Genomic DNA, 24,931 nt, shown 5'->3' with positions numbered 1-24,931 from the left:
CTAATGTATGTTTTGTGATAATAATCTCAATCTACAAACTAGTAACTAAAGCTGTCAAATAATTGTAGTGGAGTAAAAAGTACAACCTTTGCCTCTGAGATGTAGTGGAGTAGAAGAAAAAAGCACTGAAAACCGGAAATACTCTAGTAAAGTAAAAAATAAAATACCTCAAAATTGTCCAGTACTTGAGTAAATGTACCACGTTACTTTACATCACTGCCTTCACCACACAGTGGAAGTGGGGATTTCAACAGTTCTTGGCAGTGGAAGGCATTACGTAATAATGATGCTTGGCCTCGCAGCGGGACATTTGTCATTCCAGCAAACCTCTCCAAGTCAACTCCTCCACACTGTGAAGGCGAGGCAACAGAATGTACTGTACTGTAGGCAGACAGAGTATTATTAATAATATTAATAATACATCATTTATAGGGGCAGTTGGAGGACGGGAGAGTGAATTGTTGTGTTCTTACAATTTACAATTTTGATGCTGTCGGGCAGAAACCTCTCCATTTAACTTTTTTCTTTTTTTTATATCAATGCTATTGAACAACCTTTACGTTTGTGTGTGGGTTTTACAAATATTGAACCAATGAAAAGTATTAAAAAGCGCTTCTGACTCTAACTTCTTGAATCCTCAAACTGTCGGTCAAACCATCTAACTCCCAACTTTAGAGTTAGGTGTTTTTTCCATCATTGATTAGAATGACGAAGTCTGACGGTATCCACATTCACTGCATGGTCAAAAACCCAACTCCACTTGAGCTGTATTTGGGTAAAGTGATGATAATAATATAAGGACACATTCAAGTATCTGACAATGTATAAAGTCACAATACCAACTTTGATGAGGCAGTATTGTGTTGTTCTAAAAAATATATATATATATTTCCAGAAAAGTTAATATTTTGTACAGTTTGTTTGCTGTTTGTTTCCCGACAGCAGAGATAACGTAGGCATTTAGTAGATGCTGTTATCCAGAGTGACTTACAATAAGCAAGGTAAACACGTACATCAATTGCAGAGAGACAGTGTAGTGCATCAAGAACCACAGGAAAACCAAGAACCTAGCATCAGTTTAAACAACATACTATCAAAAAAAAAACATTATCTGTACTTTGAAACTAAAGGATACCAGGTAAATCTGTCTAAATAACTATAGCTATCTAAATCATTTTGTTTAACTTACTGGTCAGGAAAAAAACTAAAGTGCTAAAGTAACAAAAAGATGAGAACAAATGACCAAGACCATCGTTTGTCATATCTAGGTCAAGTGGAATCATGGAAGAGCTTATAGTGTGAACACCTGGAAAATTGTCATAACCGGATGCAACGCGATATACAGTACCTCTCTCTGTTCTGCACAGAAGCCAGTCCGCTAAAGCTAAACCCAGTTTTCGTCGGAAACAGCAGTACTAAGAAGCAGTTGATGGAGGAAACAGAAGCGTGGCGTGTGTGTGTGTGTGTGTGTGTGTGTGTGTGTGTGTGTGTGTGTGTGGTAGACTCATCAGCATCGTCCCACAGAGACTGTCAGTCACCCTAACCCCGGGACAGTCTGACAGTCACACACTTGTGGAAAACCAAAACATACACACGCATGCACGTGTTCTCACGTATACACGCCCACACACACACATACACCCACACATGCACACGTTTGTGTTTATATCCTCGATGGGGACCTCAAAAGCTCTTTTTCATTACAAATGCAATTTTTAACATTTTGTTTGCCATTTGTGACCTGATAGTGGTTTCATGTCAAGGACCCCAAAATGAATATGCATTATTTGGCTGCAGACCCCCATCTGAAAATTAAGTATTTTGTGCCCGGTACCGCCTTACAAAAAAACATATTCAACATGTTTCACATTTGTTTTTATGTATTTTTTGAAAAATCCGATTTACAAGCCAACAATGCATTGCATCGCAGAGTGTGGTGAGCTTGTAGATCGGCTATTTTCAAATAGCCCATGTATATAGGGTTAAAGTGGTTAAACTGATTTTGATGCTGTTTTAACACATTTAGCTGTCACGGTGCGAGGCAGATAGTTGTAGGACCCAAGCGCAGACAGTGACGCAAAGACAGAGCGATTCAGATGCAGGGGGTTTTATTAACTAAACCGGGAATACAAGGCAACACTAGGTAACAGACAGAACACTGCAACAACATTAATGAATCAACACAGACTGGAAACAGAGGGGCATATAAATAGACAAGGACTAGCTAGGCACAGGTGAGAACAAAGACAATTAACACAGGGATTGGCTGGGGCACAACAGGACACAGGTGGAGAACATAACTAATCAAAGGGAGGTGAGACAAGACAGGAAACACTAACTAGGCTAAACAGGAAACACTTGGACATCACTACAAAATAACAGTACAAGGAGAACCGGGAACAATACAACAGAAAGAGGGTCCAAAAGGGTCCAATACCAATTAAGGTCAGACAATGGCTATCTAATAAAGTCAGTCCACGGTCCGAGGAGCGGATCGTGACATTTAGCCACCTGGAACCCTCTCAAGGACCCCTGGTGGTCCCCAGACCCCACTTTGAGAATCACTGCCCTACAACTAATCCTAAAAGTAAACCCCAACCAGCCCCTAATGCTAATCCCTAAATACCTCATCCTAAAACTGACCCCAACACGAAGGCTTTGCTAATTGTGAAAATGAAAATGACAGTCATACCGCAGGGGACCTGAAAATGTCACGGTCAAAAAGGTCACGTTTTTCTGGTCTTATTATCCTTGTGGGGATTTTTTGTTCCCCAAGTGTAGTGCATACACACACACACACACACACGCACACGCACACGCACACGCACACGCACACGCACACGCACACGCACGCACACGCACACACACACACACACACACACACACCCAGCCTGCGGTCACGCCAGGTCCCGAGTGAGGAACCCTTAACTCAGGAAGTAAGAAGTCCCCAAAGTATAGAGACTATTTACACTGCTCTTTGATCATATAAGCCCTTTATTGTCGTGTCTGAGCACACACACACACACACACACACACACACACACACACACACACACACACACACACACACACTCACACACGTGACCGTCTGTGTCATTAGAGCAACTTAGGGTTGTAAGAACTTGTTATTGTTACATGAAAACGTGCGCACGTGTGTGTGTGTGTGTGTGTGTGTGTGTGTGTGTGTGTGTGTGTGTGTGTGTGTGTGTGTGCGCGTGTGCGTGTGGGTTTGTGAGAGAGAGAGAGAGAGAGAGAGACTGACCTACATGTGTGTGTGTGTGTTCACTCCCTAATCTGATCTGTCTATTGTTGCGAACCACCCAGCATGACCGCTTAGATTACACACAGTTAGTTTGAAGATAATCTCCATAATTCACCAGTTCCTGGAAGTCACTGTTTATGTTATGCGTCCCTTTTGTTGAGTTTGGAACAACATTCACCGTTCAGTGCATATTTCTATGCCTTATCATTTGACATAGCTGGAAGTCCGCCCTGCAAGAAATGTGACTACATTTTTTACTACGTTAAAGGAGTAGTTCACCCAAAAAATAACAGTTTCTATCAATTACACACCCCATGAAGCCTTGAATTCATGGAGATTTTTTTGTTTTTGTTGCATTCCTGAGACAATAATTTGATGAACAGGTCATTGGTCAGTAGGAGACTCTTTGAGTCTATCTCTTACCGGAGACTCTGCCATCATCAAATTATTGGCTTAGGAACGCGACAAAAACAAAAACATGTCTATGAATTCAAGGCTTCATGGGGCGTGTGATTGATCAAAAATAAGTCCTTTTTTGGTTGAACTACTCCTTTAACCCTGGCATACCCATTTTCAGAATGTCATTATAGGTGAAGTTTTTCAAAAATTTGTCATGATTTATTTTTGATTTTTATAGCACATCTACAAATCAAATCTAAAATCTACATGCGTGTGCTGGTAGATTTGCTATTTTTGAATGGCCTACGAATGAACCAAGACTATGTGGTTTTCTTTTAAAGTAATGACTATGTTGGAAATTGAAACAAACCCAGTGAACTTTATAGATCTCAGCTGGATTCAGGACCATATACCCACCGTCTGAATGCCAACTCACCCTACAGACCCAGAGCAACCAAACCACATTTTCCTAGAAACCCCAAAAAATGCCTTTGAATGGCATCATGCAGCTGACTGCGCAAAAACCCAGAGCTAATTCCAGTGGTGGAAAAAGTACTGACATTTTTTACTTACGTAAAAGTATCAATACCACAATTTTGAAATACTCAGTTAGAAGTAAATGTCCGGAATTCAAAATTTACTTGAGTCAAAGTACAAAAGTATTGGCATCAAAATATACTTAAAGTACCAAAAGTAAAAGTACTCATTGTGCAGAATGACCCATTCCACAAGTTAAAAATATATTAAAAAATAATTTGAAGATAGCCGATCTAAAATATTTTTAAAGTAACTAGTAACTAAAATGTTCATGTATAGTGGATATATTTTCCTCTGAGATGTAGTGCAGTAGAAGTAAAAGTATAGAAAATCGGAAATACTCCAGCAAAGTAAAAGTGCCTGAAAATTTGACCTAAGTACAGTACTTGAGTACATGTACGTAGTTACTTTCCACCACTGCCTGATTCTGTCCCGTTTGGAAAGGCAGACAGACGCACAGTCATCATCATCGGTCACTGTTACCACTCAGCGATGGTCGGCTTTTCCAAGCGTGCTGCCAAGTTTGTGCCATCAGGTGGGTTTAGATAATGTCGGGGTATAGCCAAACCAGAAAGGGCCACGGGGCAATTTGTAGCGTTTACTGTGTGTGTCTAATCGTGAGATTCGCTTAGCTTGCATTTGCATCAGTGTAGATCTAGGATTTTTGAAAACTGCAATGAAGAAATACTCTGTTATAAGTAAAAGTCCAGGATTCAAAATGCACTTGAGTAATAGCACAAAATGATTGGCATCAAAATATACTTAAAGTACCAAAAGTAACAGTACTCATTATGCAGAATGTCCCGTTTCACACAAGTTATCATTATGTCTAAAATGTATTAAAACATATTTTAAAAATAGCAGATCTACAAGCTCACAATGCGTCGCATCGCCACACGTTGTGAGCTTGTAGATCGGCTATTTTCAAAGCGCTAGCGTTTAAATAGGGCTGCACTGGTTAATGTATGTTTTGTAATAATAATCAAAATCTACAAAGTAACTAGTAACTACATTTTTCAAATAATTATAGTGGAGTAAATGTACAATATTTGTCTCTGAACTTAAGTACAGTACTTGAGGAGATGTACTTAGTTACTTTCCACCACTGCATTTAGACATTATTTCATCAGTTTGGCTCAAGATGGTTTTATTGGTGAGCTCACTCACATGGACACTATTCAAACGTTCTGCTTTTCATGGGGAATGAGTCTCTCTGTTCCAGACCAGTGTGCAACGTTTTTTGGCGTTTGTTGACGGTCTAATCCTCAGTGTTTCTTGATTATTAAGTTGCCCCAAAGAGTCTTTTTTTGCGTTGAAAAGATCAAGGTCACATTTGGTCAAGGTCAAAATCAAAACTGGATGGGCTAGATTTTCATGAAACGTGGTGGTGGGAACATACACCAGGACCCAGGGAACATCAGACACCTTTTTCGTGCATTGGACTCTGGAAAAATTAGGCCCTTGAAACACTTGGAACGTACTGTAGGACACTGGGAACATAGGGATGAACCCTGTGCTGCGATGCTCTCTGTGGTTCCATTTGATGTGGTAGTTACCCATCACCACGCAATCACTGTCTGTCTTATTATACTCTGTTTCACTTTGTGACCACATGTCAACGGCGTAGTCATAACTCTGACCAGAGGTAGAGCTGGGAGGAGTTGACAGTGCAAAGATACAGTATTAGGGATGTTCACAATTAATCTACTGTATAAGCGATTATTGCCGTTAAGAATTAAACATTTTGGGCTAGTGAAAGTTACATGTATGGTGTGTGTGACATCAAATATGAGCCGTAATCATATTCCATCATATTCAAGGGCTTTTGGAGAGAAATGAGACAGACTCCATAGAGCACTGCAGAGGGGGTGTGTGTGTCTGTGTCCAGCTGATGCTCGTTGACGCTCGTTAATGTTATATACATGCAAGGCATTTATGTTTATGCACTCATTTTCGGTTTCTGACAAGAATTTGGTCCTAAAAAACGCTGCTTATCGATTCATCGATTAATCGATCGATAACGTGCGCGCGCATGTGTGTGTGTGTGGCAAAAAGGCTGGCAAAGTATTGTGCTGTCTCTGCTATAATTGGCAGGCGCCACATATGGCGGAGACGCTGTTACTTATACCCATAGAGTACTGAGTGATATGCTTATTGTATCATGTGCCATGATTTTGTGATGTAATCTTGCTGCACCTTTAATATTTGTGTCCTTGTATGCTCTCCTTTGTGTGGACAAAATTAAAATGTGTGTGTGTGTGTGTGTGTGTGTGTGTGTGTGTGTGTGTGTGTGTGCGTGCGTGCGTGCGTGCGTGCGTGCGTGCGTGCGTGCGTGCGCATGTGTGTACTGTGTACCATCAGTTTTTTTTATATTATCACTCAGACATCTCACATACAGAAAGTGAGTTGTTGTCTGACATGACGTTTGAAGGGACGTCTCTGCCTCTCGACAAAACCCCTAAAAACCGTGTCCTCCGCCAGGCAGTCAATCACCATCACTCATCCACAGCCTCAACAAGCCAACGGTCCTTTAATCAGAGGCAACGGTGGTCGCCTGCTAGAGCCAAGAAGGTCCACTGAAGCTCTGGGTCAACATACATGCTCCCATAATGACTTCCTCATGATGTCCTCAAGTTGCTTCATGTATCGTGTTCCTCTCGTCTCTAGACGGTGGTAGTACTTAGTACTTAGTAAAAGTAGCAAAGTGAAAGGCCAGTAATCAAAATTGTGCTTGGGTAATTGAGTACAAAAGTATTGGCATTAAAATGTGCTTTCAGTACCAAAGTAGATGTGGTCAAAGTTTTAAAAAAGTTTTTTTTAAACTCACAACTTGACGTGTTGTAGATCGGCTATTTTCGAATAGCTGATAAGAGATTAATGTATGTTTATATTAATAATCTAAATCTGCAAAGTAACTAGTTACTAAAGCTGTACATTTTTTGTAGTGGAGTCAAAAGTACACTATTTGCCTGTGACACGTAGTGGAGTAGTGTCCAAGTGTCCAAAAATAATATCCAAAATAGTATCCAAAAATGGCAATATACTCAAGTCAAAATTACAGTTTACAAGTACAGTACTTGAGCAAATATCGTCTCTGTTGGGTGGAAACCTCATACTGTATGTCCAAAACTGTTCGTTTTCAGGATTCAAATTCAGAAATAGCAAGATCTACAAGTGATCTACAAGTGTTCTACAAGTGTCAGTGCAGTGTCAGGGTAGAACAAAAGTCGCTTCGTGCCGCGTTCCGAGCTTGCAGATGATCTGCTACTTATGATGCTTTCGTGTGATGCTGTAGTATGATCAACTAGGGCGTTACTTAATTTACGAAAAAACACACCAAAAGTTAAAATATGGAGATAAGAGGTTTCTGCCCGACAGCGACGATATACTTTCCAGCGCTGTTCTCGTCCTTAGCGCTACACACTTGGCCTGTAACTCAAGCCCAGCGGTTGAATTTATGTGGCCAGGATGAGACTGAAGGCCGGGTGGGGGGGACGGGGACGAGATGATTCCAGATCAGGGCCCATCGAATTCCACTTTATGAGTATGTGGAGTCGGTCGCAATAAAGTTTAAAAAAAAGAAAGAAAAACCTGTATCATCTTCCGAGATGTTTCTCCTCTTCTGAAACTGTGAAACTGATCTCGGCGCACGTTTCCAGGTTTTCTCCCTTAACCCGTTAAGACCAGGAACGCATCTCTGTCATTTTAGATTTTTTTGGGGCTATTCAAGAATAGCAGATAATAACTGATGATTGTTCCAGGGACCCCCAGAAGTAAAGATTTGAGTCACAAATGTTCGCTTAAAAATATATATATTCAAAGATTTGCACAAACTCTCACGATTTTTCTAAAATAGCAGATCTACAACGATCATAGTGCGGCACCGAGTAGATTTGCTATTTTTGAATAGCCAAAGAAATCTTAAAATGACACAGATGCGTTCCCGGATTGAATGGGTTAGACGCAATGGGTTAGACGCAATGACATGCAGATGTTGGGACAAAGTGCTTCCAGAGATCGGCGTGGAGAGAGACCACCGCACGTGACGGAACGGGAGCCAATAAAAGGCCAATCAGAGGGAACGCGTGGTCAGCGGGCAGGCAGGCGGGGGGGTTGGGGGTTTTACTTGTCGAGTCTAAAAAGTGCTGTCAGCAGCGGTTTTAACCACTTTAACCCTGGCATCGAAAAGTTTGCAAAAATAGCCGATCTATAGACTATAGGCTATTTTAGAAATGATATTGAATTTCTCTGCGAATAACCGCTTGAGCCCCGGCATCCCTATTCTGGGGGAACATAGCAGAAAATAGCAGATCTACAAGACTGTAGGTCGGCTATTTTCAGCAAAGAGATTTGGTGTAGAGGGGGGAAAAGAGCGCACCAAGTACCTTTGCAACTCAGTTCTGTTTTTACTAAGAATAGAGGGGTTAAGTGGTTGAAAGAGAGAGAAATAGGGAAAATAGCAGATGTACACGCTCTATTACAGCTTGTAGTTCACCTGTTTTCACTATCTGTCGTGCAACACAATATATTGGGCTTAAAGTGGTTTTAAAGGTGGATGAAAACCTTGCAGGTTGTTTTCCAGTTCAGGTTAGAAACTACAGCAGATTAAGAACATGGCAGGCTGCATAAGGACGCGGTCACACATGCGTGTCAGAAGTGTCAGCCTCACGTTAATCTCCTTTCTATGAGGACGTCGCAGCGTTTCCTGTTGTGGCGCGCTGACGCCACTGACACTTATGGCTTTCAACACGTCTGAAGCAGTGAGTTCAGCGCTGGTGAACTTTGATCGGGGCAGTGGTTCTCCAACGTGTCAAAGAGCCATTTTCGGGTTTCTGATCCGGTCGGAGCGGAAATAGCTTTACGTCATCAGGCGGCCGGAAACCAACGTCCGGAACCACCGGCGCCGTGTCCAAAATGATTCCCCTAGTTTAGAATGTGTTTAGTTTGGTATTATCATTTCGGTTCTTTTAGTATAATAAAGGTTTGGTATGTCCATCTTTTATTCTAACTCGTAGCACGACTATCGAGACTAAACTAATTGATTTGCATTATGTGGGGAACAAAAACAATGTGACGCCAACCACCGGATCCACGATTCTTTTTTTCCCCTTTTTTTCTAAACCGGATCACACGGCTAGTTCTAGAACGAATACCAGGCTTTCCTCCGCGGTGGAAAGGCTGGTGACGCAATTAAGGTTACTCCAACATAAGTCAAATGAAGTACACACCGGAAACCCAAGACAACGTGGGAAAACGAAGCGGAATGCGTTGGCTAACAAGGCCTCTGTCACGTATGTGTGACCGGGCCCTGATGCTGATCTGATACTGTAGTATGCAGTGATGTAAGCAACACACAGCTGCAGCCGCAACTTAATTCAACGGGGGTGTTAGATGTAGGTGTTGACACATCTGTTGACTACTGTCAAATCTAACACACCCATTATTAATCTAATTAGCTGCAGCTGCGTTGCCTGCCATGTTTTTTAATTTGCTGTAGCCTGCTGAGCCGGAAAACAAGCTGAAATCAGCCTAGGGTTTCATGCAGAGGTGTGAGTACATTTACTAGTACAAGTACTGTACTTAAGTACAATTTTGAGGTATTTTTACTTTACTGAAGTATTTTACATTTTCAGTACCATTACTTCTACTCCACTACATCTCAGAGGCAAATATTATGCTTTTACTCCACTACAATTATTTGAAAACTTTAGTTACTAGTTACTTTGCACATTTTGATTATTATTACAAAACATGCATTAACTACTTAAGCCCTATATACATTTCGACCATTTGAAAATAGCCGATCTATGCGTCGCATCGCATTGTGAGCTTGTAGATCGGCTATTTTCAAAAGATTTTTATACATTTGAAAACTTGTGAAATTGGACATTCTGCATAATGACTACTTTCTACTTTTGGTACTTTAAGTACATTTTGCTACCAATATTTTTGTACTTTTACTCAAGAAAATTGAATTCCGGACAGAGTATTTCTACATGGCAGCATTGATACTTTTACTTAAGTCAAAAAAATTGTGCACTTTTTCCACCACATGGTTTCATGTACCTCTAAGAGAGTAAAATGGTTGATTTCTTTAGTCTTTTTGAGTTATGTTTAGGCCTTTTGGTTTCTGGGTGGCTGGAGTGCTTTGCGACATTGAATACACACATCCACATACATGGAAACACGGGGTAATTATGGTCAGGGACGGGGTTATTTGTAGAATTCCGTGGTAGAGGACTCTCTCCATGGCCACTTTGTTCCCTGGTCTGGTTGCAGTTGCAGGACAGGGCTGCGTTTTGCCAAGGGGATTATTTTACTGTACTTATAGAGACAAGTGCACGTCAGGTGAACCCTTCAACCGCGAGTCATAATAAAAGACGATGTTGGGCGAAAGAGAAAAGGGGAAAAACACAAGTGCAAAAGTAAATAATCGCGGCGCGTCCTAGAAATAACTATACAGTATGTTTGAGCCAAAAGTGGTTGTTCTGACTAGGTTTCAGACATCGCAGCGCTGCAACGCGTTGTGAGCTTGTAGATCGGCTATTTTCAGCATGCAACCAAGTGTAAAATCAGCCATTACAACTCCATCAAGGCACCGCCAAAATACATTTTGGGTCGACAAATCAACTGTAGATTTAGTCGACTAAAACTAGACAAAAACTAAAACTTTTCAGATGACTAAAATATGACTAAAACTAAATGGAATTTTATTCAAAAGACTATGACTAAAACTAAATCCAAATTTGCTGTCAAAACACTACTCTGTTACACCCTGCCAGTTGAACTGCGATAAAACTCATCATGCTTGTGTGTTTGTGTACAGGACTGTTACATCCTGCCAGTTGTAGTTCATTAAAACCCATCATGCTTGTGTGTTTGTGTACAGGACTGTTACATCCTGCCAGTTGCAGTTCACTAAAACTCATCATGCTTGTGTGTTTGTGTTAGTACAGGTCTGTTACACCCTGCCAGTCCACGCTACAAGTTCAACTTCATCGCTGACGTGGTGGAGAAGATCGCCCCAGCCGTGGTGCACATTGAACTCTTTCTCAGGTATACGCACAGGACAGCACATTTTATTCTCATACCATTTTGTTGGGCAGAAACCTCTCCTCATTTTTTACTTTTTCCGTAAATTAACGCCCTACTTGATCATGCTACAGCGTCACACAAAAGCATCAAAAGTAGAAGATCTACAAGCTCGAAGCACTGCTCGAAGTGACACTTTTCAAGCTTGTAGATCTGCAACTTTTGCCATTTTTACCATTTTTGGACATACTGTACTGTATGAGGTACATTTTCCACCCGACAGAGATGATGTGTTTAGGTTGTATGTTGAAGTCTGAATTAGGCTAAAAAAAAATCTTGATTTGACCTCTGCCGACCTTGATAGGCATCCCCTGTTTGGCCGAAACGTCCCCCTGTCCAGCGGCTCTGGTTTTGTGATGTCAGAGACCGGCCTGATCGTCACCAACGCCCACGTGGTGTCCAACAACAACCCTGTGTCGGGTCGCCAACACCTCAAGGTACATAATAAACTGTACTATATATGCCTTATAAACATTAACCCATTGAAAAAACGGGAACGCATCTGTGTAACCACTTAAACCATTATTTTATACAAGCTATGAGCTTGTATATCTGCTATTTTTGTAAAATTGTGAAAAAGTGTGCAAATCTTTTAATGTATTTTCAAAGCAAACATTTTTAACTCAAATCTTAGCTTCTGGGGGGGTGCAACAAAATATTTTCAGATGGGGGTCCGCGGCCAAATACATGTAATTTTGGAGGTCCTTGACATGAAAAAGTTTGAGAACCACTCAAACTATATAGTAATACGTTTTTTGGAAAACTGTTAGGATTTAGAAGGCATTTTGTGTCGGAACCTCAGGCCTTAATGGGTTAACCATTTGGTAACAATGTCAAACTAAAGTCACAAGACATTCTGGACAAAAGAGACAACAATTTTAACTGAGAAATACTCTGATTATGTTATTACTTATGCAGTAATGAATAGGCAATCATCACAGTTTAAATCACCAGTAAATCACCAGTTAATTCTTTTTTGGATGAAGCCTGCAATTCTGTGTGATATTATGTGCGGCTGATCATTTGCAACGCTTTGTTCTCAATTGTTTTCCTCTCCTCTCAGGTCCAGATGTCCAACGGTGACGTGTACGAAGCCACCATCAAGGACATCGACAAGAAATCGGACATCGCTACCATCAAGATCAACTCACAAGTGAGTTTTCTTCTGTTCACATCCATAAAGTGAGTTACAGATGGAAAGACAACGATGCCATTGATTGTTTTCCTGGATGAGGAACTGAGTAAGAGCTCAGAGGTCCAACTCACACTGTAAGACTCATTGTTTAACCTTAGTTGATATCACTGTAAAACGTTGCACCAGACAAGCTCACCTGCTTTCGTGGTGAGCAGAGATATCGCCATCATCCTTACAGCCACACAGTGGAACAGTGCACACATTGTTCATATCATTATGCTGTTAGCATTCACTCACAGCGGTACTTTCCCAAAACGTTTTTTGGGAGGGCTCATTGTTAAGACGGATCGGGGAGTAATTCCCGCAGGGTGGTGAGTCTCTGGATGGGAATTCGGTCCAAGGATTATCAGAGGAGCCCAGTTCTAGTGTGTTTACAGTGTGCGTCATACATAGTATGGCTTTTAGGGTGTGGTTGCAGCACCCACCCCTCCATCCCAGTTTAAGCATTATAATCTTTCTGGCCACAGGTGTGTGAGGGTCGTTCTCAGCCCCGAGCACTGTGGGAATATTGATTTTCAGTAGTGCGTGTGTGTGTGTGTGTGTGTGTGTGTGTGTGTGTGTGTGTGTGTGTGTGTGTGTGTGTGTGTGTGTGTGTGTGTGTGTGTGTGTGTGTGTGTGTGTGTGTGTGTGTGTGTGTGTGTGTGTGTGTGTGTGTGTGTGTGTGTGGAGGGGGTTGTCAGGCAGGGTGATGTTATGTACGTTTTTGACAAATAACAGAAAAGGCTCGCACACTGCCAGAAGGACTTTGAGGCTCTTTGGATGCAAATATATACTGCATACAGTATAGGCTACTTATATATATGTGGACGTTTCGGTCTTCTGACCATCAGTGGTGATGATGCTCTGAGGAGGACCAAAATGTCCACTCCTTGTGTCACTTTTTCACCATGTCACCCTTTTCCACAAAAATATATTTTAAAAAAATGTCATCCAAAGAGCCTGGCCTCTCGCACAAGGCTCTTGCTTTGGTAAACCTTGAGTTTAGAGCACAAACTTGTACGTGTACGTTTTTGACCCACATCCCAGCACCGACCCAAAGGTTCCAGATGGGAGGAAGGGAGACAGAGAAGGGGAGGAGAGAGGAGGAGATGTATTGTGGGTCAGGCAGGACCTCCTTAAATCACGATGACTGTTTCTCACTCTCTCCTGACTCACACCATCTGTTACTGCAGCACCATGTGTTTCCACTCAGCTTCCCTCACCTTCCATATGCTGCTGCTACCTTGCAATAATGACTCCTTCTTTCTGGCTGTCATTCTTCATTTATTTCACACTTTCTTTCTTTCTTTTTTCTCTGTTTCTTTATTTCACTCTTTTTTTCCAACTTTCTTTCTTTCACTCACTCACTCACTCACTTCTGCTACTTTGGGCATAGTTCAGATTTGATTTGATTCGATGTGTGGGGTTCTCTAAGTGGGGTCCAGGGACCCCACTTGACCTCCAAATGGACCATTAGACAGGTCTGTAAAAAAAAGTGTGAGAACCAGAGGATTGGATTGGATTAGATTAGAATAGATTGGATTAGATCAGATCGCATTTGGATTGGATTTGAATTGATCTGAATTGATCTGGTTTGATCTGATCTGAAATGATCTGAATTGATCTGGTCTGATCTGATCTGAATTGATCTGAATTGATCTGAATTGATCTGAATTGATCTGGTGTGGTTTCCTTCCAGAACAAGCTCCCCGTGCTGCTGCTGGGTCACAGTGCAGACCTGAGACCCGGGGAGTTTGTGGTGGCCATCGGCAGCCCGTTCGCCCTGCAGAACACCGTCACCACGGGCATCGTCAGCACGGCCCAGCGGGACGGCAAGGAGCTGGGCCTAACGGACTCTGACATGGACTACATCCAGACTGATGCTATCATTAATGTAAGAATATATACTGTAAATACTGTACATCTAGACTGACGTTATCATTAATGTGAGAATATATACTGTACATACAGACTGACTGAAAATATTCGTTTGAGCATACTGCTCAAGCGTACTACGATTACATACAGTCAATGAAAAGACGGGACTTTTTCGCGACTCTCAGACCAAAAACTGTATTGATGTTGGTACCATAGGAGAGATAGCAGGCAAACGTTGATCAAAATAACAATTATTCAATTGAGTAATGCAGATGTTTAACAATAATTTAACTCTTGAGAGCGTAAAATGAAATCAAATGGACCAATAAGGATCCATTTGGTTTCATTTTACACGCTCAAGAGTACAAAATATCTACCTAATAAGGGTCCATTTGGTTACTAACTCTCCACCATTTAGCTGAGGACCACCTGGAACCCCCTCAAGGACCACTGGTGATGATAGGAGATGAAATACACCCCCTTTGCAACTTGTGCCGTACTTTGCAGCAACATTATCTGCTGTCTGCTGTAGCTATCAAACTGTGGTGGTGCAGATTTAGACCGAGTACTACCTTGCACCACAGATCATCTAAAAAGGGCCCCTATAGTATCATATTGGAAAGGTTGAAAATGTCCTGTCTGGGGATATAGTCTGCGAAATATTCCATATTATTCCACATACCATATCTCCTGTTGGAGTCTGTCTGGACTGGAGCCATGTGTTGCATGTCTTTCACCCTCTCTACTCTCCATACACTTCCTGTCTCTCCTACACTCTCCTATATAAAGCATGAGCTGCCTTAGAATATCTTTTAAAAACATCAAATTCCTCATTGTGTTGTATGAAAGGTTTAACACTTGCATGTGGTGGAGAACGGTTTGAGTTGATAAGGAAGTACGTGATAAATGTGATGAGAATTTCTTATTTATACCTACGGTACATTTGCAGGATAACATACTTACTTACTTATACAGATGTACATGTATACTGTACAGTGATGGAAAGTAACTAAGTACATTTACTTTAGTACTGTACAATTTTGAGGTATTTTTACTTCACTGAAGTATTTCCAATTGTCAGTACTTTTACTTTTACTCCACTACATCTCAGAGGAAAATATTGTACTTTTACTCTACTACAATTGGCTTAATCGCAGCGAAACTGTGCACACACACACACTCCCTGGATGCCAATTCAGAACCTCTGCCCCAAATTTTTCACATGGACTGTTATAGCGCCACCAGGAGGCCGCTTTTTGCAAAACACATTTTTGACAGTACTCCTACAGATTTTGTCCAAACATCACGCAAATCGGCGCTACACAGTATCTCTGTAGTCATTAAACGAAACTCCTCTTTCAGATTTTTCATATTCCATCCTGATTGGCTAAAAATGGCTTCTAAAGTTTGCACGAGTACTCTGTTTTGAACAAAATGCCTCAAATCATGAACACAGCATGCAATTTCCGTGAAATTTCGCACACACATTCCCACTATGCTGAGGACGAAATGCCACTTGAACATTTTTAAATCAGCCTCATGGTGGCACTATAACAGGCCGTTCCGTGTTTTTACCTATAACTGCGCCGATCTGTGTAAAACATTGTATGCACACTCCCTAGAGGTCAAGGAAAAACCTTTGCCCTGCATTTTTCACATCTGCCTTTTATAGTGCCACCAGGAGGCCGACTTATGTAAAACACATTGTTTTATATTACTCCTTCCCATTTTATCCACATTTCACGCAAATCGGTACACATGATCTCTATAGTCATGTGATTCATATTCCATCCTGATTGGCTAAGATTCACATCTAAAGTTTGCAGTAGTGGCTTGTTTTGAACAAAATGCCTGAAATCATGAACGCAGTGTCCGATTGAAAGGCCTAAGAAGAAATGGCACCCTTTTCACATTGGCCTATTATAGCACCACCAGGATCGAGGCCACAATAACCTACCTGACCTGGCGGAGACCTGTATTGGAGCCAGCAGGAGGTGCACCACTGTCTGGCAGATGCTGAGGTGGGGTGGGAAACTTGGTCCCCCCTCCCCACACTTTACACCAGAAAAAAAGTGACCTTTTGGTACCTACCAAAAAGTGACCTTTTCAAATGGCCCGGATTTACAGAGGACTATGTCTAAAAAATGTTTCATGCAAATTGTCTCTATCACAGAGCCACCCAGAGCCACAAACCAACAGTCACTGAACATGTTTCACTGCCACACCGGGCCCCAACATGACAGCAACAGAGCTACTGTACATCTTGAACCACATCAGCACATGACACAAACAGCATACAACAAAAACATCATACAACACAAACTGCAGCTGCAGCAGCAGCAGCAGCATCCAGCAAAGGAAAAATTAGGCATGTCATAATTATTACATAATCACCTGATTACAAGTATTTCAGATAATCACAATACTTTTTTCGGATAATCGTCATAATCATTTCCATGTTAAAAAATGTTCATATGTTTTCAAACATTTTCAAAAATAGTGGAAATAGCAGACTGCTATTTCCACGTATAAAGTTATTGAGTTATGCAAGTTATACGGTCATATCTGACCCGTGCACCTTTTGTTTACGAAGACAGACACATGTTTATTAATAATGTTACAATGTTCAGCGTACGGCGCAATAATTAATTAATTTGGCCTAGTTCATCGCAATTATTTGAGCGACAATTAATCGGCAAGTAAAATGTCATAATCGTGACAGCCCTAAAGAGGTTCCTACTTTGAGTCGTCTTCATCAGCCGTCTTCAGGGGAAACCTGCGAGAAGGACAAGGTCTTCGGCCGTTCGACCGTGGGGACCAAGTCGTCGGAGGAATCCCCTATGCAGACAAACCCATGAATAGAGAGAGATCTCCAGATCTCGTTCTCTAGGGCAGGGCATCCTCGGATGAGCCTTCCAGCGGGCGCCTCCCGCCATCTCCATCCTCCGTACATCTGGTTGGCTTCACCAGTACTTTACATCTCCATCCTCCGTACAACTGGTTGGCTTCACCAGTTCTTTACATCTCTCTGGTTAGCTTCACCAGTACTTTACATGTCTCAGGTTAGCTTCACCAGTACTTTACATCTCTCTGGTTAGCTTCACCAGTACTTTACATGTCTCTGGTTAGCTTCACCAGTACTTTATTAGAGGTGGATGGTCTGGGAGGGTGTTACACTGTAGGTGAGAACCTCAGTCTTCTGGGCATTTACGTATGTGTGTGGGGGTGTATGCGTGGGTGGGTGTGTGTGTGGGGTGTGTTTGTGTGTGTGTGTGTGTTTATAAAATAAAATAAAAAAGACTACATTAGAGAGTCATCTAGGCCTCCTAGCTGTAGTAGTGAAGCCCAGTTCTTGCTCCCCTCCTCCACTGATGGCCTGTCTTCATAGTCCACACTTATAATGAAGAGGAGGGGGGGTGTCCCCTGCAACACCTCTGCCAGCCTTGACTATAAGAAAGAAAGAAAGAAAGAAAGAAAGAAAGAAAGAAAGAAAGAAAGAAAGAAAGAAAGAAAGAAAGAAAGAAAGAAATTCAAGTAACCGAGAGCCACATATACGTATACTGTACCCTGTCACAACATACACAACCTAGTATTACGTATACTGTATCCTATCACAACATACAGCCTAGTATACGTATACTGTATCCTGTCACAACATAAAGCCTAGTATACGTATACTGTATCCTGTCACAACATACAGCCTAGTATACGTATACTGTATCCTGTCACAGCATACACAACCTAGTATACGTGTACATGAGCTTGTAGAGCGGTTATTTTCCCAATGTTTGCCTCTTTCTTATGTAATATTTGACCATTTGGCCAATTTAGTATTTAAGGTCATTAAATTGTAACTTTATACATGTGCAAATCCCCTGTATACACTTATTGGGTATAGCAGTGGCGGCCATTTTGTGGTGTCGCAGATAGGAAACCCATTACTCTTTCCCATGGAGAAAATATTTTTTATAAATGATATTAAGCCTGGAACCAAGCCATCCAGAATCCTGATGAATGTGTAAAGTGATTTACTAGGCCCAGTGGTGCAAAAAGCACTCAAAATCTTTACTTGAGTTAAAAGTACCAATACAGCAATTTTGAAATACTCTATTACAAGTACAAGTCTGGTAAACTTTACTTCAGTAAAAGTACAAAACTATTGGCATCAACATACTTAAAGTACCAAAAGTAAAAGTACTCATTATGCACAAAGCGTTACGATGTGAAGCGTTGTGAGGCTATTTTCAAATAGCCTAACTATATAGGCTGTAGGGCTGAAGTGGTATGTTTTGTAATAATAATCCAAATCTACAAAGTGACTAGTAATAAAGTTTTCAAATAATTGTAGTGGAGTAAAATATTTGTCTCTGGGATGTAGTGGAGTAGAAGTAAAAGTATTGAAATTTTAAAATACTCCAGTAAAGTAAAAGCTCCTCAAAATTGTACAGTACTTGAGTACATGTGCTTAGTTACTTTAAGTTTATACCACTGACTAGGCCTGCATAGCCTGTCTTAGCGTCACAATCAAACACAGCTCAACAATTCAACATATTCACTTCACATCACACAACAAAGCTTCATCCTGACTAGTTGTTGCTTTACCAAGTAAAATAAAAGTGAAATTAAACACAATTCCATCAATTCCTTTAATGCTAGGCCGCTAATTAGCTACGCTATAAGTCACCTGCAGAAACTCACCTCCAGTTTGGTCAGATGGAGATAATACACTTCTTTTTCCACAGTCTTGTCACAAGTGTGTTTTAGCAGCTTTCACTACTGACAACTCTACTCAACGTTCACGTGGAGTAACGTTACATTATGAGTTGTTTATTTTGCTCTTTTACTTCCAAACTTTGCAGAGCTTATAAACAAACTGTGTGTCTGTGTGTGTGTAAGAGGGGGGAGGGGCTGACACTTGGAGGACTTATAAAGCCCGCCCCTCCCTCCCTCCCTGCTTCCTTCCCTGCTTCCCTCCCTGCTTCCTAGGCCCACGGTTCTCAAAGTGGGGTCCGCGGACCCCTGGGGGTCCGCGACGCATAGCCAGGGGGTCCGCGAAATAATTCACAGATTAAAAAAAAAAAAAAATGATTAAAAATATTTTTTTATTATTTGATTTTTTTATGGGGGGGGCGCTAGTGAAAGTTGCTTAAGTTCTTACTGTATGATGTGTGTGATATGAAATGTGAGTTTACCATAATCACAGTAATCCTTAATCATATGCCGTCATATTCAAGGGCTTTTGCAGAGAAACTCCAGTCACTTTCAAAGAGCACTGCAGAGGGCATGTGTGTGCGTCTGTTTCCAGCTGACGCTCGTTGACGCTCGTTAACAGCATCAGAGGCAATTATTCTTTTGCACTGTCAAATAGGCCAACATCTAATCTAAGATTAGTGGGACTCATTCAAATGACCACCAGTGAGTCCCGGGACTAATTTCATTTAAAACCTAACAACATCACTGTATACATACTGTATTAGATGTATTAGCCAAGGAGAAACCTTTGCCCTGCATTTTTCACATCTGCCTCTTATAGTGCCAGAGGCCGACTTATGTAAAACACATTTTTGGATATTAAGCCTTCAGATTTTATCAACATTTCACGCAAATCGGTACACACATGATCTCTATAGTCATGTGATCAAGACGGATCTGTTTGATTTGACATCTAAAGTTTGCAGGAGTGGCCCGTTTTGAACAAAATGCCGCAAATCATGAACGCAGCGTCAGATGGCGGTGAAACTTTGCACGCACATTCGCATTACGTTGAGGAACAAACGCCACCAGGAGGCCGATTTTTGCAATACTTTTCTTTTTCATATTACTCCTACACATTTTGTCCAAACATCGTGCAAATCGGTACACATTATCTCTGGAGTCAAGTGCTTAAGATGGTTCCGTCAGATTTTTCATATTCCATCCTGATTGGCGAATTCCGAACATTCCTGGCCCACAATAACCTACCTGACCTGGTTGATACTGAATTTACTTAAGCAAGAAATGTGAGTACTTTTCCCACCACTTTACTGTATGAATGGAATAGTTGACCTTTTCTGTTTTGTTTTGTTTTTTCAGTATGGGAATTCAGGAGGACCTCTAGTCAACCTGGTAAGACTTTGGAATGTATTTCATATATACAGTGTACAATTTAGATATTTGTTCTTCTGGCATGTGGATGGTACAGTATGGATTAAGAAGTTAATATATTACCACAACATAACACATTGATTGGTAACTATTGTATAAAGGTATTCACAGTAAACTATGCCATGCTGACCGTCCTATCCTGTACTCTGTGTGTGTGTGTGTGTGTGTGTGTGTGTGTGTGTGTGTGTGTGCGTGTGCGTGTGCGTGTGCGTGTGCGTGTGCGTGTGCGTGTGCGTGTGCGTGTGCGTCCTTCAGGATGGAGAGGTCATTGGGATCAACACCCTAAAGGTAGCGGCAGGAATTTCCTTTGCCATCCCCTCTGACAGAATCACACGCTTCCTCAACGAGTCCCTGGACAAACACAGAGCAGCTCAAGGTGAGTTCTCACACACACACACACACACACACACACACACACACACACACACACACACACACACACAGATGCACACGCAGATGTACGCACACACGCACGAGCGCGCACACACACACACACACACACACACACACACACACACACACACACACACACACATACAGTGTGTTAAACAATATGTGTATGCAGGGGCGGCCTTAATGATCTGGGGGCCCGTTTCAAGAGCTCATATGGGGGCCCCATATGCACCCCCCCAAAAAAAAAAAAAATCTTTTTTTTTTTTTTTTTTTTTTCTTAATTAAAAAAAAAATTGTGGACTGAAGTTGGTTTGCTTCCACAATCCATAATGATGCATTTTTGAACTAAATTAATTAGGCTATCTGCACTTCCACCATGGACAGACAGCTAAAACAACTCACTCACATGATTCACTTGAGCTGAGCCCTGATTCAATCAGATCTACATCATCTTCTTGTATGAAATTCTTGGATGTCGGCCAGCCACAGGCGGGCCCCGGACTGGGATGCGAGTAAAAAAATATATTTAAAAAAAAAAAAAAAAAAAAAAAAAGTTTTTTTTTTGGGGGGGGGGCCCTGAGGTTGGGGGCCCGTTTCAATTGAAACGGGTGAAACATAGGAAAGGCCGCCACTGTGTGTATGTGCACAATGATGTGGAAGAAGTTATCCTGTTACAAACAAACTCTCAAAACACAAATGGCTTTAAGTATAATAATACAAATACAAAAATGATCCTTCTATAAACAAACTCAAAATACGAATGGCTGTAAGTATGATAACAAAAAAAAAAAGTTTATTACAGAATAGAAAAGCTGGGAAGGGGAAACATGAGTACAAGAATACACCCCATGGAGTGATCTGATGAAGAGAGAAGCATAAGACAGACTGGCTTTAGACAGTCAGTGACTCTATCTAAGGCTTCGTCCACACGTACACGGGTATTTTCATAAACGTAGCTTTTTATATGCGTTTTGGGGGGTTCGTCCACACGCAAACGCGTTTTTGCTCCATGTAAACGCATCTTTTGGAAAACTCCTGCCACAGTGTAGATTTTTAAAAACTCCGGCTATGTGTTCCCGTGTGGACACGGTAAACGGAGTTTTTGCATTTAGCCGTTAACGTTTAGCCGTTGTCGTGTGGACAGAGAGATTTTTTTAAACAGGGCCGTGTAGACGCGGAGGTTTTCAAAAACGAAAACGAAATATCTGCGTTTATGAAAATACCCGTGTACGTGTGGACGAAGCCTTAAAAGTATCACTGTTTGTCTAATTGCCCCGATTCACTAAGCTGGGCTTACAGAGTAGGCTGACCCAAGCTATCTAAAAAGATGCATAAACAAGGAAAGGGAGTAAAGGAGAGCTCAAACCCCCCCCCTTTCTATGGGAACCAGGTGTACAGCACAGAATACAAAGCTGTGTTATGAGAAAATATATTCTAGCACGAAGTCATTTTTTTGGGGGTGAACTATCCCTTTAAACCCTCTGGACTTAATAAACTGGACCTGAGTTGGTACAAGCTCACGATGTTTCTGTTTACAAAGCGTGAGCTTGTACTTCTGCTATTTGTGTTCATATTATGGATGCTGGGGTTCAAGTGGTTCAAGCACCTACTGTAGAAGCATCTTTTTGAATAGATATAGTATTTGGTGTTTTTGAAGACATAGTCTATTTGATGCATTCATAATTCCTCCACCACCACTACAACCAGATGTTTTGTTTTGAAATGTACAGAGGCTAACTGAGCTCTTTCTGACAGATGTGAGGTCCATGAAGAAGCGCTTTATCGGAATACGGATGCTGACCATCACTCCATCGTAAGTCATAATAAATGAATGGATGAACAAATGAACAAACGATGTGTTCTATCCTAATGGCCTTAGGGTTGGGGAATGTGTTTTATGTGGTTCTCAACCTTTTCCGGCCGTGACCCCCAAAATAATCATATTTGAACTGGGGACCCCCCATTTTGTTTGACTCCGTTCCACAGATAGATATTGTGAAAATAGCAGATCTACAAGCTCGAGCTTGTAGAACGGCTATTTTCACAATATTTGCCCCTTTCTTATATCATTTGACAATTTGGCCAATGTTTTATAGTATAGTTTGTTGATTACTTTTGATGCAGTAATGGTCTTTTTCTTTTCTTTAATTTATTTTTATTTTTTAGGTATTAAAAAGTCCATAAAATGTCACTTCACTGTCATCTGGGGACCCCCCCCCCCCCCAAATCATGTGGGGAGTGGGGACCCCCCTGGGGGTCCCGACCCACAGGTTGAGAACCACTATTATAAACAAACGCACTAAACTGACAATCATGAAAACGTACCAAACATTGGGACAGAGTCTGCCAGAGCGCTCTATAGCCATGATACATTGAACAATGTTTTCAGTATTAATCACAGTCTGTGTGTGTGTGTGTGTGTGTGTGTGTGTGTGTGTGTGTGTGTGTGTGTGTGTGTGTGTGTGTGTGTGTGTGTGTGTGTGTGTGCGTGTGCGTGCACGTGTGTTCTCCAGGCTGATGGAGGAGCTTAAACAGCACAGCCCAGACTTCCCTGATGTCGCCACAGGAATCTATGTCCATGAGGTCATCCCCGACTCACCTGCACAGAAGTATGTGTTGTTCTTTAGACATTCATTACTGAACCACTTAGCCACAATAAACAACTAACTACAGTACCAACTTAATCACTAAACCAGTGGTTGTGCCTAAGACCCCCAAATTGACATGTATGTGGTTGCGGACCCCCACCTGAAAATATGTTGCCGTAAATACACCGGATTTAGCAAAGATGCTAATTTTCATCCGCAGTCCTCACAAAAAACATAAAATCAGAAAACAGACAGACAAACGGTGGAATACATTTACAATAACATTACACAGGGAACACAGCATAAAAATAAACCTAAAACTTGATCACAAATGGTTGCAGCTTTGGTTTTCAACCATCTTTTCAGATTGAATTTAAAAGATGGAAATGTAGCACAATCCCTTATACGCAGAGGAAGGCCATTCCATGCTACACAACCCTGTACTGAGAGGACATTTTGACTGAATGTTGATTGCCGGTGCGGCACTTCGCAATCTCCTCGAGTGGTTGCTCTGGTACTGATTCCCCTATCAGGCGTCCTTTTAATGAATTCACTTAGGGGGGGCGGGCACAGACCATGTAGGGTCTTGTACTATATATGACCCCAACCTGTTTGAAAATGTTTAAGTTGTCAAAGCTAAAAAAAATGACCCCCACTTTGAGAACCAATGCACTAAACCACTTAACCACTGTCTTCTCTCTCTCTCTCTCTCTCTCTCTCTCTCTCTCTCTCTCTCTCTCTCTCTCTCTCTCTCTCTCTCCCTCGCCCCTGCCAGAGGTGGCATCAAGGACGGCGACATCATCGTGAAGCTGAACGGCCAGCCGCTGATGACCACCTCCGACCTCCAGGGGGCGCTGCAGGAGGAGACGGCCCTGCTGCTGGAGGTGAGGCGCGGCAACGACGACCTGCTCTTCAACATCCAGCCCGACGTCATCATGCAGTAGACGCCGCCGCCGGGGGGTCAAAGGTCGCCGCCGCGCGGCGCACCGCTCGCTCGCTCGCGCGACAATCCAAAGGCACTATCGTTCGTCGTCGTACCCTTTTTGTTGCTTCAGTTGAACCCCCCGCCCCCCCCCACAAAAAAAACCTTGTATGCACTGTTGGAGGAGGGGTCAGTTCCGAGCTGATGTCATCAAGAAGAGACCCTGGAGTTACGACGCAATGCTTTATGCCTGATTTATATGTGGTTGCGCGTTGTGTCGCGTGCTGAAAATCGTGTCACGTATACTGAAAATACAGGAAATAGCTGGTCGCTATTTTGGGTGCGTGACACCGGCGTGCACCAAGTATAAATCCAGCTTTATTATCACTTTGATAGATCCAGGACTTTAGGATCACTTTGATAGATCCAGGACGTCTGATGACCAAGGTGGGGGAAAGCTCTGAATGAGCAAATTTAACGAACTTCCAGAATAGACTTACAGAAAATACGTCATTCCCTGGACCACTCTATACCAGTAAAGA

General features: G+C 41.9%; 1 protein-coding gene across 2 annotated transcripts in view; it reads left to right on the top strand.

The window, feature by feature from the left end:
- htra3b (HtrA serine peptidase 3b) overlaps nucleotides 1-24,536 on the top strand; it is a 30,130-nt gene extending 5,594 nt beyond the window's left edge. The window contains exons 2-10 of one of the 2 annotated variants that reach the window (XM_084043633.1): nucleotides 11,155-11,254; nucleotides 11,595-11,727; nucleotides 12,354-12,443; nucleotides 14,164-14,358; nucleotides 20,415-20,447; nucleotides 20,742-20,862; nucleotides 22,635-22,692; nucleotides 23,393-23,488; nucleotides 24,243-24,536. In XM_084043633.1, the coding sequence (XP_083899759.1) occupies nucleotides 11,155-11,254; nucleotides 11,595-11,727; nucleotides 12,354-12,443; nucleotides 14,164-14,358; nucleotides 20,415-20,447; nucleotides 20,742-20,862; nucleotides 22,635-22,692; nucleotides 23,393-23,488; nucleotides 24,243-24,411 (995 nt within the window). In that variant the 3' untranslated portion in view covers nucleotides 24,412-24,536. Of the gene's footprint in view, nucleotides 1-11,149; nucleotides 11,255-11,594; nucleotides 11,728-12,353; nucleotides 12,444-14,163; nucleotides 14,359-20,414; nucleotides 20,448-20,741; nucleotides 20,863-22,634; nucleotides 22,693-23,392; nucleotides 23,489-24,242 lie in introns of both variants that reach the window. The other variant, XM_084043632.1, reaches the window with a different exon arrangement.
- Nucleotides 24,537-24,931: the final 395 nt, after the last annotated feature.

The sequence above is a fragment of the Gymnoscopelus microlampas genome (genome assembly GCF_963454915.1).
Source record: "Gymnoscopelus microlampas genome assembly, chromosome: 19".
In the NCBI taxonomy this organism is placed as follows: domain Eukaryota; kingdom Metazoa; phylum Chordata; class Actinopteri; order Myctophiformes; family Myctophidae; genus Gymnoscopelus; species Gymnoscopelus microlampas.
Note: the sequence above shows the minus strand (reverse complement) of the source record. Positions and strands in the feature narration are given on the sequence as shown.